The sequence below is a fragment of the Astatotilapia calliptera genome, chromosome 5, assembly GCF_900246225.1.
Source record: "Astatotilapia calliptera chromosome 5, fAstCal1.2, whole genome shotgun sequence".
Taxonomy (NCBI): Eukaryota; Metazoa; Chordata; class Actinopteri; order Cichliformes; family Cichlidae; genus Astatotilapia; species Astatotilapia calliptera.
In genome coordinates, this window is record NC_039306.1 from 6,149,556 (window position 1) to 6,163,082 (window position 13,527).

At 37.4% G+C, this 13,527-nt stretch overlaps 1 protein-coding gene across 3 annotated transcripts in view; it reads left to right on the forward strand.

Moving 5' to 3' along the window:
- The window catches only part of cdh22 (cadherin 22), a 200,825-nt gene that overhangs the window by 143,080 nt on the left and 44,218 nt on the right, over positions 1-13,527 (forward strand). For all 3 annotated transcript variants that reach the window (XM_026166885.1, XM_026166884.1, XM_026166886.1), the window contains 4 exons: positions 7,842-7,961; positions 10,596-10,763; positions 12,320-12,501; positions 12,979-13,235. In XM_026166885.1, coding sequence (XP_026022670.1) covers positions 7,842-7,961; positions 10,596-10,763; positions 12,320-12,501; positions 12,979-13,235 — 727 coding nt within the window. The remainder of the gene's footprint in view (positions 1-7,841; positions 7,962-10,595; positions 10,764-12,319; positions 12,502-12,978; positions 13,236-13,527) is intronic.

Genomic DNA, 13,527 nt, shown 5'->3' on the forward strand with positions numbered 1-13,527 from the left:
CGGGGGTTAGTTTTCCTCTGAATATTATTTACATTATATATGATGAATAATTTTCACCGCTAAAGTAATATTTGCAATACAGATTGAATTGAATCTTTTTTTTTTTCATCAGAAGTCTTTCAAGGCCTTTTAAATAGAGAGGATGCATTCCTAAAATACTAGTTACAGTAAATATTGTAACAGTTAACTTAATAGACTTAGCTATTAATCCCTCCTACCCTGTAGGGCATTAAGTACTTTAAAAAAGACAACAATAGAATTAGAGATTTATTAACTTTTGAATAAAGATGGGAAATAATGTGTAATAAATGGCTGCCATCCAACTCTAATTGCTTACCCATTCTGCTAGAGGCTTAAATGAATAACAAAGCTATATCCTCATTAGCTGCTCAGCAGTGAAATGTTGTAGCCCTGTCTAATTCTCCATGGTCAGGCAAGTCACAGTGCAAATCATAGTTAAACATTGTTGAATGTGGACATTATTAAAACAGCAACTTTACAATTTGCTAAGCCATAACCAAATTAGTCCTTACAGTTCAGTTCAGCTGAATCAAATTCAGGTTACTTCAGTTATTTTAGCTTATTTTTTAGTTGAATTCTGGTTTATTTATATAGCAGCAAATCACAAAAATAGTGATCTCATCTACAGTACTCAGGAGAAAACCCCAACAATCAAGAGACTCCCTGCGAGGAATAATTTTTCAATGGTCAGAATTTTTCCATAGGAAGAAACCTACTGGGGTTGAGGGAAAAGAGACAAGAAATGAAAAGGACAGAACCCTCGAGACAACACAAAATACAGACTGGGGGAAAGAGAAAGTGAGGGTGTCTCTCTCCCGAATCCAGACTGGGACCTAGTTCCACAGAAGAGAAGCCTGATAGCTGAAGCCTCTGGCTCCAATTCTACTTTTAGAACCTCTAGGAACCACAAGTACACCAATCAGACAGAACGTTATGACCACTGGCAGGAGAAGTGAACAAGACTAATTATCTCTTCATTATGGTACTGTTAGTGGGTGGGATATATTAGGGAGCAAGTGGACATTTTGTCCTCAAAGTTGATGTGGTACAAGCAGGAAAAATAGGCAAGCAATGTGATGGATAGACGACTGGGCCAGAGAATCTTCAAAAATGCAGGTCTTGTGGGGGGACTGCAGGGTCAGTATGTATCAAAAAGTAGTTCAGTGGATGGGCTGCATGTCCGCAGACCAGTTAGGGTGGACATCATGATCCCTGTCTGCTGCTGAAAACACCAACAATGGTCACGTGAGCATCAGAACTGGACCATAAGATGGTAAATGGACAGATTGTTATATATCATTTTTCTACTCTATCTGAGCACTCAAAGTGCTTTACACAACTTCCCTCATTCACCCATTCACACCAGCAGTTTCTTCTATGGTGGAAGAAGGTAGCCTAGTCTAATGAATATTTTTTGTTTATTGACATTACATGCATATCTGGGTCTGTCTGTGTAGCTTATCTGTACAACACCTGGCATCAACATACATTATTGGAAGAAGGCAGGCCCTCAGCAGAGGCACTGTGATACTTTGGGCAATGTTCTGCTAGGAAGCCTGGAGTCCTGCCATCCATGTGGATTTTACTTCGATATGTACTATCTACCTAAGCTTTACAGAACATGTAAACCTTCTCATGGAAACAGTATTCCTTGATGGCTGTGGTCTCTTTCAGCACAATAATGCACTTTGCCACAAAGGAAAAGTGGTTCAGGTTGAGGATTGGTTTGAGGATAACAACAATGAGTTTGAGGTGTTGCCAGTGAAGCTTCACCTGGCAACCTATAGGATTAAAGGATCTGTTGCTAATAGGGCTGCCACGATTAGTCGACTAGTCACGATTATGTCGACTATTAAAATCGTCGACGACTAATTTAATAGTCGACGCATCGTTTGAAGCTTTGCAAGATCACAAAGGACGCAGGAATGAGTAGTAGGATTTAAGAGTGTAATAACGGACTGAAACAGAAGATGGCAGCACTGCATGTACAAGGATGCCAGCTGCCATTAAACCCCGAAGAAGAAGAAGCTGTGTCCCAGAATTCATAGCGCAGCTGTCAACAATGGCGGCAGCTAGTTAGTTTTAACTTTACTCTTATTATTCTTTCTGGGTCACAAAATAAACCTTTAACATATTTTCAGGCGAGAATGTAGCTGTGTAAACCTCAAATATCTGCTCAGTTTATCAAGACACCACGTATTTTCAAAAGCGCTCCGACGTTTTCGGAGACGTCTGTTACCCACTAGCTCGTTAGCTAGGCGGGGGCAAGGCTAACTAGAGCCGTGAGAACACCGGACTCCCGGCAAATCGTTTTCAAACCCACCGCCGTCTTTCGCTAGTCAGGTTAAACATATATATAAGTCACTTGGATAACTTAAAAATGTTATTGTTTGGCTTTCTTTAGTATTTTATTTGTTCCTGAGTAAATCGGTTTGGCTGAGATTAAAGTTATAGTTTTTGCACAGCTAAAACTGTCAAGCAGACAGCTGATTATCAGAAGCTGGAGAATATACTCCGGTGTCCTGTTATATTTTAGAAAGCAAGGAGTTTATTAAACTTCACCGAAACAATCTGCAAATTTCATTAAAAATTAATAAACTACCATCTTGTCTTTATTTTTAGTTAGCACAAACACTTCAAGCTGTAAGCTAATGATAGTTATATAAGACCAGATGCTGCTGGTCCAATAAGCTGTACGCTGTACCTCCAATGGATGATGATCTGATTAGTCGACTAATCGCAAAAATAATCGGTGACTAGTCGACTATCAAAATAATCGTTTGTGGCAGCCCTAGTTGCTAACATCTTGGTACATACCACATACCACAGCATGGGTCAGGGGTCTAGTAGAGTCCATGTCTTGATGGGTCAGGTCTGTTTTGAAAGCAAAAGGGGAACCAATACAATATTAGGCTGCTGGTCATAATTTTATTGCTGACTGGTGTAATCCTGCAGCCTGAGAGAGAAGTGCTCTATTAGCTTAATATGGTACTATGATGTCTTTAAGACATGATGTGGCCTGATTTTTAAGATGGATTTCAAAACATATGATCTCTCTTTCTTGTCCCCGTTAGTAGCCTCATTGCAGCCTTTTAGATTGAATGGTGGTCTTTTCAGGAACTTTTAGAACAAGTAAAGTAAGTAAGTAAGTAAACTTTATTTATTAAGCGCTTTTCGCAGACAGGCAATCACAAAGCGCTGTACACAAATATTAAAATATTAAAATAAACAATAAAATCAATAGACATTATATACAATGTAAAAGATCAAATGTAAATAATGTAAAAAAAAATAAAATAAAATATATTTTTCCCAGTTTAAATAACAACCTGACAATAATGAATTTCAATCATCCAGGTGAGAAGTAATGAATGTGTGAAGTGGTTTTTCAGCATCACTTGGAGGCAGGGGAGGAAAAAAAGTAGCCCTACATATTTATTTAGTGTAGGCACTGAAATCTTGATCAACTCTGTTAGTGTTGTTTTATTTATAATAACACCAGACAGTGATGAGGGTGAAATGGGTAAAAGCCAAATTTTCTATACCATGGTATAAGAATATAGCATAATTTAACAGTGCTAGTTAAATGTTTTGTATTTAAATGCTAAGATGCTATTTAAACTGGGAAAAATACTTCATTTCATTCAACCAGTTGGAATCACCATTAGTAACATTGTATAGAGAGATTAAAAATTTGAGGTAGATTTTTTTGAACACAGCAAAAACAAAAACAATTTTTTGCAAAAAATATATGGACCTGTATATTTTGGCAGTTTATTTAATAATGTTTTTATTGGCAGAAGAAGGCGTTAGACATTGAATATTGTGACCTTTCTCCATTAGACATACTATACTTCTCCCGTTACTGTTATGTGCATTACATTTCATTATTTTTATTGACTCCATACAAGTATATCAACATTCAGATCTGCTTAAGTGTCACCAATGACGACAACATACTGTAGGTAATGACATCCCGCTGAAAACACTGAAGCAAGTCAGAACTTTAACAAGAACTCAAGTGCCAAACTTGCTGCTTCACTTCTCTTTTTAATATAAACACAGTAAAGAAGCATTTGCATTTATATAGTTCTTCCAAACCATCTGATGTTGCTGCCAGGCAGTATCCAGAAACAGCTGAGCATCAAACTGATTGTTACCTGGGGAATATTAAGATAAGAGAGTAATCCTATGGACAAAACATGGTTTTGTTGGAGTTTCAGCAGTGGAGCCAACCAGGTAGGAAAAATTAACAAACCCCTGCCTGTTGCCAGTAATGAAAATGCCTAGCCTCTGTGAAGTCTTATGTTTTAATGTGATAAGAATGGTATCTCACTCATCCCCCAACTGGAACAGAGCATATCTTGATCTTTTGAGACTGGTGCTTATTTTGCATATATGGGACAGGTAATAACTGGATGATACAACTCAGAATACGAATTTAAAAATTCATTCAAACCTAGTTGATATGCAGTACACTGAATTCACTGGAAGCTGCAGGATTTCACTAATATCCTCACAAGGATGTTGACAGTACCAGAATTCATGATTCTGTGGCATTGCACATATTTGAATGTCCTTGTTCATTCCCATCTTACACCAGTTGTTTCCTAAAATATTTCATAGTGGCTATGCAATAGCTTTGTTTCACTACATTTGCAGAGGAGAGGGTGATGCCTCATATGATAGGTGTAGTTTTGCATGCAAGCTGGCAGGAGTACCATAGGTGACAGTGATAGAATAGTGATCCGAGCCATCTGATTTAATGGCTGGGTGGCTTTAATGGTAATCTGGCCTCTCCCTCCTGCTTCTCCCCTTAGGAGTTCTATTGGATGACAGGAAACAAACAGTGCTCTGACACTTCCCGCTCATTAGCATCATTAGCATACGGTCATTATGTAGCTGGACAGTAGCATGACAGGGCTCTCAGAAAGGCTACAGTGGTGACCTTTAGTGGACAACACCAGCTGTCAGTAATTACCTAAAGCATTCTCCAGAGGGATGGAGACAAAGACTGACTCCTTGTTCATGAGGACCTGTGGTGCCTAGGAATCTCTTTTTATCTTCCATTTGCCTGGAAGTGAATATATTTTTAGACAGAGAAAAAAATGTACTCACATCCTAGAGACAAGTATGCAGCTGTTTCCTAACCTAAAAATTAGGAAGCCTAAAGTTGTGTAGGCTTTAGGTGGAGTTTTAACTAAAATGTGCTACTAAATGTAGAGCTACGTCTGCGTTTGTGCTGCCAGAGGCTTGTTTGTGCACACTGTTGACAAGTATACTACACCCAGTGGAAAATAATGACTTAAACACCATTGCTCCACAAATTCCAAATTTAACATTTCATGTGGAAATGACTTTATTCTTTGTATTCTCTGTCTAAGTGCCTCATAATCATATGTAATTGTTTGTTGTAGATTACTTTAGCTTCTAACAGGCTTTGATGATACAATGTTGATTCTACAGCTTCATGTTCCCTTTCATCTGTGTGTGCAACCTCTGTATGAATAACAACTTTGAGCCTTGGTGTTGTGAAAAGATAATTTGAAACATCAAAAAATTTGTTTGGAAAATTATGGGCATGGAGGTGAAACAGCTAGTGGGTGCTGTAATATCTGAATGCATTAACTCAACTCTTCCAAAAATAATCGCAGACAAGTATGCATGAACACAGACACAGGTGTTTGCAGGTACTCACACACACATGCTTTTAAGTCTCCCACACTGATGAATTGCTGTGCTCACAACCTTAACTACATTAACGGCGGTGCAGTCTGGTGCACTGTCAAATCACAGCAAGAAAGTTCTGGGCTCAAATCCAGCTGGGGCCTTTCGTTGTGGAATTTGCATGTTCCCCCTGTGCCTCCGTGGGCTTCCCTCCACATTCCCTGGCTTCTCAGCACAATCCAATGACGTACACGCTCTAAACTGGCTATAGGTATGAATGTTTAGTTTTTTTGTCTGAGTTAGCCCTTCAAACACTCTATGGCACCTGGCACCCCCAGCACCCTGTTACACCAAATTGGATAGAAGCTCAGGCATTAACAGTTGGGAACACAGTTAAGGTTTCCCATCCATTTTCTTAACTGCTTCAGCATCAGCCACACAGACTGGTTGATAACATCTGGTTGCTAGAGAAAAGTGTGTATTCCCCATCTGGTTGGTGAGTGGTTGCTGGCAGTCACAAAAAGGCTACTTCATTAAAAGCCTGCTTGTGATTTCTTTGATTGCTAGCAAATTCAAATGGTTTCCCATAGTTTGGCATGTCTACAAACACTCACTACCCACTTACTAAGTGGTACTCAAACTTGAAAAAGTGCAATGTAAACCAGCCTCAGATGTCTATAGGCTTTTGTGACTAGGACCCAAGTGGTTAAGAAAATGGTAGGATAACCTTAAATATGTTCCTAACTTTTTCATAACAAGGTCCTTAAAAAATCAAACAAGCTACTATACCCCCAGTGTTACTGGAATTAGAAATAACTCCAGTGTAGAGGTAGTAATTCAGTAGTTAGTTCTAAAAATGTAACAAAACATGGAGCGCAACTTAGGCTTTATTACATCCACGAAATAGTGGCAATAAAATACAATGTTGACTCATCAAAGTGGAATTTTCTTCACATTTCCTCTCAACGTATTACCCTAGGCATCAACATAGAAAAAAAGTCATATTGTGAGAAATGAAGAAGCTGAAACAAGATTGCAAGACTGCAAAAACCAGATACTATGTGTGTGAAGAGCTACAATGAAATTGCTCCACTGCTCTTTCTGTGCGACACATTGTATAATATCATTAAAGTGCAATTTAGACATTAAATTGCAGTTGCCTTCTCCCACTTTTAGAGCCCCCAGTATTATTTCAATCAATCAATCAATCAATCAATCAATCAATCAATCAAGGCTGTATTCGCCACATGCAGGTTGCCCTGCAGTGAAATGGGACCCCCCCCCCCGACCTTACACACACAACACAGACATCACATGGGGATACAGGTCGGAGATCAGTAGCGTTACAGAAAAAACACTGAAATATACACTACAATGGGAAAGTACAAGAGGAAAAAAAAGAGACCTCTACTCATGCTGGGCTCCTGGAAAAAAAAATCATTAAACCCCCAGATTAAAACCAAACAAACAGCTCTGATTACAATATCATCAATATTGTTGTGGTGGTTGCAGTTGTGTGTCCTAAGCTCCACATGACTATTTCATCAATTAGCATGTATATTGGTAGCTCAAATGCAAATAGAAAAAAGCCCTTGAAGGTGTGTAGTTTTCAGAAGAGTTTGCCAGCAGGCACACTCAGGGTATACATTAATCAAAAGACACCCAAACACACATAAACTAAGCCTACTTACATTGTTATTTTTAATTTTAGAAAATATTTATGTGTTACATTTTGTGGTACTGTTGGCATATTTGAGACCTGAAGACAAAGACGATTATAAGAATACTGACATACCTCTGAATGTATATTCCTAATGATAAATAAAAAATATATTTATTATTCCTCATTCCTTAATGAATGTTTGGTGTTGTCTTTTGAGAGCATAGATTGCTGTCAGATTGCTTTGTCTGTCAGTTCTAAATTTTGTATTTTTTACTGTGGTTCTACAACATACTGGCCAAAATAATAACAAACCCCTTACATTAATTATCATTTCAGTCTGTTAATTTTGTCCTCACAAAGACAGAACAGGCAGCAGTTTCATAAAAAAAACACTGACATCCTTGAGTCAGGCTCAAATTTGCATTTTAGGATTGTAGTATAACCTTAAAAGTTTGATTTCTTTCCTTTAACTGCTTTTTCTTTTCAAAAGGAACGTCTGTCATGAAGGTTACTGCATCTGATGCTGATGACCCAACATATGGCAGCAGTGCCAGAGTGGTGTACAGTGTACTGGATGGAGAAAAGTTTTTCACTGTTGATAAAAACAAAGGTAAGAGGACACATACAACACTCAATTAACCTTAATTTTTCCCTTTCTTTCTATTTTTTCTTTCTCCATTTTCTTTCATCAATATTTTAGGAAATCTGAAGAGACCATAATGGCCAAATCAATTAAAATATGTCAAAACACACACTTGTATGTGTATATATGTATGTATATATATATATATATATATATATATATATATATATATATATATATATATATATATATATATATATATATATATATATACAAGTGTGTGTGTATAGGATATAGATTTAAGTAAGGAGGATCTTACTGGTGTAGAGCCTATAGAAACAGTATGGCCTACCCCACAATCTTTCAGGACTGCAGGAAAAAGCCTGTTGGGAGGGATTTCCTCTCCAGGGAAAAGCACTAAGGTTTTAATGATTCCTTTTTGGTCTCCACCAATTTGATTCGGTCAGCCCAGGCACCTGGATGATAAATGGCTCTGCCTTGGTGGGACTAGTCAGGAGACTAGGTGGTTCATTCCAGCTTCTGCCTCATGACCTCTATTCCACCTACCTCTCTCCCTATCTTGTAGGCAAACAGGCTAACCTAATAGGTGTGAGTCAAGAAGGTCAAAATAAAGAGGAGACAAAACAGCTGTGAAATCTACCTCATTAATATCACTCTCACTCACCTTGACAACAAACTCAATAACAAGTCACTGTTTTTTTTCTGTTGCTTTGGTAAAGCTGAAATTGCCTGAAGATGTTTTTTGATTATCCAAGTACTGTCCTTTTAGCTGTTTTAAAATGTTTAAACCATACTATTTAATCTCCCCTTTACAAGCACAGTGGATCATTATATTATAAAAAATAAATATCTAGATTTTCTCACCCATTAAGAATTCTATATCTTTATATGCTATTAAATTTTACCAAGAAGCATCAATAACAACAGTAAACTTGCGATGGTATACATCAGCCAAAACTGCAATATAAATCCCAATAAGTTATGAAAATGATGAAATAAGATTTTCTGCTAACTAAATTGTAACAATACTGAAAAAAAACTGTTTTTACTTAATTATGCATATGGTTCATAACTATCAATTAAGCACAACATGAAGTGAAGTGTAGAGTGCCATTGGGCACTGAGTATGCCTTTGTGCTTCTAGATGTCATTCAAGCTTATATCTGTACTCTCTCAAACGGGGCTTCTTTATTTTCAAGGCTCAAAATAAAAAGGAAATAAAAGCAACACAGGTGCTGTCTATGAATGCAACTGCCAAAAGTGAATAAGTAGAGTGCAATGGCACCTGTGGTAAAAATGTGAAAACAGCACTATGTGTGCATCACCAGTTTTTAAAGCCACAAAGTAGCAGAAGGAATGAAGAGGTGACAGGTATAAGTCATCTTTTTTTAGAATCCATGAAGTGGGGAGACTTGATTATATTATTTATTTATTTATTTATTATGTTAATGCAATGAATCACTGAAGCTCCATTTCACAGTTGGTGTACACATTCCGGTCATCCAGTTACAGTGTTTAATCTTAAGGGGGGGTGATACGCTCTGGAGTATGAAGTGCATAGAGTTTTTTTTTTACTTCTTTGATAAATAAAGACCATGTAGATTCATCTGCATATATAGTTTCTATACCATGAAGTTGGAGCACCACTGCTGTATACTTGTTAGAGATTGTGGCTTTACTTTCGACAGCCCTAATTTAGATGCATCCCCTCTGGCTTTGTTGGATAAAAGAGGAGCATGTCATCTGTCTCCAGCCCTAACTCTATTGCTGCATGTACTGTATTTTGGTTACTCATAGAACAGGTCCCAAGGCTAAATGTGACTGGAATCTGTGAGTTGTATACCCAACACAATGCAACCCTTTGGGAGTGAGACAGCACACCAAGACCGAGAAATATATCTATAGATTCTGATGCGAAAAATCCCAAGGGGTAACGTGGAATTATATTACTGCTGCAGAGTAAAGCAGAGAGCTACTGATATGGCTAATGCTGGGCCAATAAGGAGAGTGTCTCTTTTTAAACAGACCATGTGTTATATATATATATATATATATATATATATATATATATATAACAGAGTCTTTCACACCGTGCTATTAAATTCACACAGTCACTATTAACTGTTGTCTAAAATAGCCATTTAATAAACACTGGTTAGGATTTTTTTGTTATGAATTATAAACAAATATTTGTCACTTCTTTGTCGTTTTTCTTCTGGTGTAAGCCAGAATTTGCGATTTTAACTTATGTAATACTTCTGCTGTTACTGCTACAAAACATGGTTTCCCAAGCACTGGAAACTGTGCAGTTCAGGAAAGCTGTGTCATGCCTTCATTGTCCCTCCATATATTATTCATCTTAATACAGCTAAGCCATAAAATGGTGTATGTGAAGAGTCACCAGTACAACATGGTCTCTCCCATCCATTCTGTTGGTAGAAGAGAAATGGAACGCATTGTACTTTTGCCTCCATAATGCAGTACTTATCACAAGTTGATTCTCAGACTGAGAGGAAATATAATTGGTTTAATGCACAAGAGCTAACCACTAATGCAACGCTTCCAGTGGTGTCACTTGCTAACTACTCTTCCTCTTTCTGCCACTCTCCCTTAAACTCACTTCTATCTCTCAATCATTAGGAATCATCATGACAGCAGTGGCAGATTTGGATCGTGAGACACAGGATCGTTACGAGTTGGTCGTCAAGGCAACAGACATGGCAGGACAAATGGGTGGTCTCTCTGGCTCCACCACAGTGACCATAGTGATCACGGACGTTAATGACAACCCACCACGCTTTCCACAGAGTGAGTGTATCCTGTGCATTCTCCCACTTTAGAAAAAAAAGATAATGAGACAGAGATAAAGAGAAGCTAATGACTGGCAATGTGGGTGAAGAAAATGAAAGCCAAGGCACAAATTACAACAACATACAAGAAAATTGTATACAACCTAAAAGCCACTAAAAATATGCAGTAGAATAGACGGCCTGCATCCTCCCATACATTAAAAATAGCTCTATATATTGATAGACTGTACATTGTAATGTTATGGACGGGTTCTTTTTCAGCTGAATGTCTTTGATGCTCAATTTACTCAACAAAATATATTTAAAAAGTAAAGTTTAATGTGGCTAAAAATATTTTCTCTCTCTTAAACACAAAAACACACTTAATTCAGTTGAGTAATAGTCTTCTTTAGAGCAAACCAAAATGTCCATACAGCATACATTGGTCTTTAAAATAAATGTACCAATGTGCAAATAATTGGTATATTGTAACAGTCCTAACTGACGTATGATTGCATGTCTGAGTAAAGTAGTGCATTCCCTTCTTGTCTTTTTTTTTTTTTTTTAGCTCTTTCTTCATTCTGCTTCTTTGGATTTAAACTAATGCTGTAACCCACAACAGTATTACTTTTGTAAAAGCTACAGATGCAGTATCTGACAGTCTGTTTGATTGTATTTGATATGTCTCCACACACCTTTTTCTTATTCCTGTATAAATCTTTTTTTTCATCTCAGTAAATCATATTTACCCAGTCAGAGGGATAAACCCTGTAGGATTAAAGTTCCTCGACTCTACAATATAGTGAAGAAATAGAATCTGAATGCAGCTTCATAAATAAGGAGGATGAGATATGATGTGTATATGAGATATATGACACATATATTTTGGCGAATAACTTTTTCGTTTATTTTTTGTTTGTTTTATTCTTGCAGTATTTTACAATAATCTGTGATAGATCTCATTCATTTTGGTCTAGTCTTTAGAGTCACAGCTGACAATGTGAGTATGGCGACAAGTTTTTATTCTTAGTTAAAGATGGTTTAAATTGCAGATTATATGATATTGGTCAAATGATATGATGTAACACTAGGGTTAATTCTAATAGGTAGAGGGCTAGGGCTAGTGGAACTGTTAATATAGCGCTATGCTTTCATAGCAAATGTGAGAATAATAATGTTAATGTATGTGAATGCTCACTAATAACTGCATGAAGTCTACCTTTTTCAGTCCTTTCCTTTATAACTTTTCATTGGCACTCTAACCCCTGTTTGCCATTTCTTCCCTTCTTTAACAGTGCTTTACTTTATCTTTAATGATATCTCATCTACTTCCTCTTCCCACTTTTCTCTGTCTATTTCCTATCCATCTCTTCAGCGATTTTCTTCCCTCAGCCCTTTTCTACCTATGGCTATCCATCTATCTTTCCCTATCTTTCCTCCACTAGTGTTTTTCTCATTTCTGTGTTACTTTTGGATCTCATCTTTCTTTTGTGTTGTTTTGTACACCAAAAATCTGGATCTTGGTTTAACTGCCTCTATATTTTCTACCCTTGGGCCACATACTTTATTTACCAGAAATGTACCAGTTTTCCGTGTCAGAGGGGGCTGCTGTCGGGACACCAGTTGGACGCGTCATTGCCACAGATGCAGACATGGGAGAGAACACAGACATGAGCTATCTGATCACAGATGGAGGGGAGCTCTTCAAAGTCACTACAGATATGGAGACACAGGAAGCTGTTGTCTCCATCAAGAAGGTAGATTTAAATGCTAAGAATACATTTTTTGTGATACAATTGTTCATACAAACAGACTGTTAAATACAGTCCTATTAAAAAATTAAAGAAAATGCTTTTATGTCAAGGAAAAAGTGAGTATATTTCCCACATTTGCTACATTTATTTTTTCCTTTGAAATAAATAATAAAAGTGTTTCTCATAAATGAAAGAATCCTTTTGTAACGTGTGCATAATGGTAAACTCAACAAGAAGACATCCAGCTAGCAACAATGCTTTGGTTCGCTGGAATCTCAATAACATGATAATGTAATATGTTAATATGAAGTGACAATATAACTTAACAGTTAGCCTGTGCTATGGCTATATTACTGCTCTGGAATTCACTAAGCCTTTTCAAAGATATATTCTCAAACAGCACTGGATCTGTGCACATCAACAGTCTGTACAAACCTGTACTTTTGTAATCTTTCTTTGTATTTCTCCTTTTTATGCTAGCCGCTGGACTTTGAGAACAAACGGACACACAATGTTGTTGTGGAGGCGGTTAATAAGCATGTGGACCCTCGTTTTGTGGACCTGGGCTCTTTCCGTGACCAGACCATTGTCCTGGTGAGCGTGTCGGACACAGATGAGCCACCCATCTTTTACCCAGCCGATGGCACTATCATGGAAGTCCAGGAGGACGCCAAAGTAGGAGCCCTAGTTGGAATTGTTACTGCAAGGGATCCAGATGTGAAGAATAAACCTGTCAGGTATGGCAAGATCAATAAAGGTAGTGCTATATTATTGTAGACCTAAAACACACTTAATCACAGCATTCTGCATCAACCGTTTTTACCACTGAAGACACTTTTGAAGTTGAAAAATTTCTTCAAAGAAAAAATGACTTTTAAAGAACTGTAGTTCACTAGGTGATACACATGTAGCTGGTGGGCTTAAAGACAATTTCCTTAATAATTTCTCTTGAAGATGAAAATCCAAACAGCATTGTTACGTTAACAATTGATGACAGTGTACAGAACATTTTTCTCTCAGATCAACATG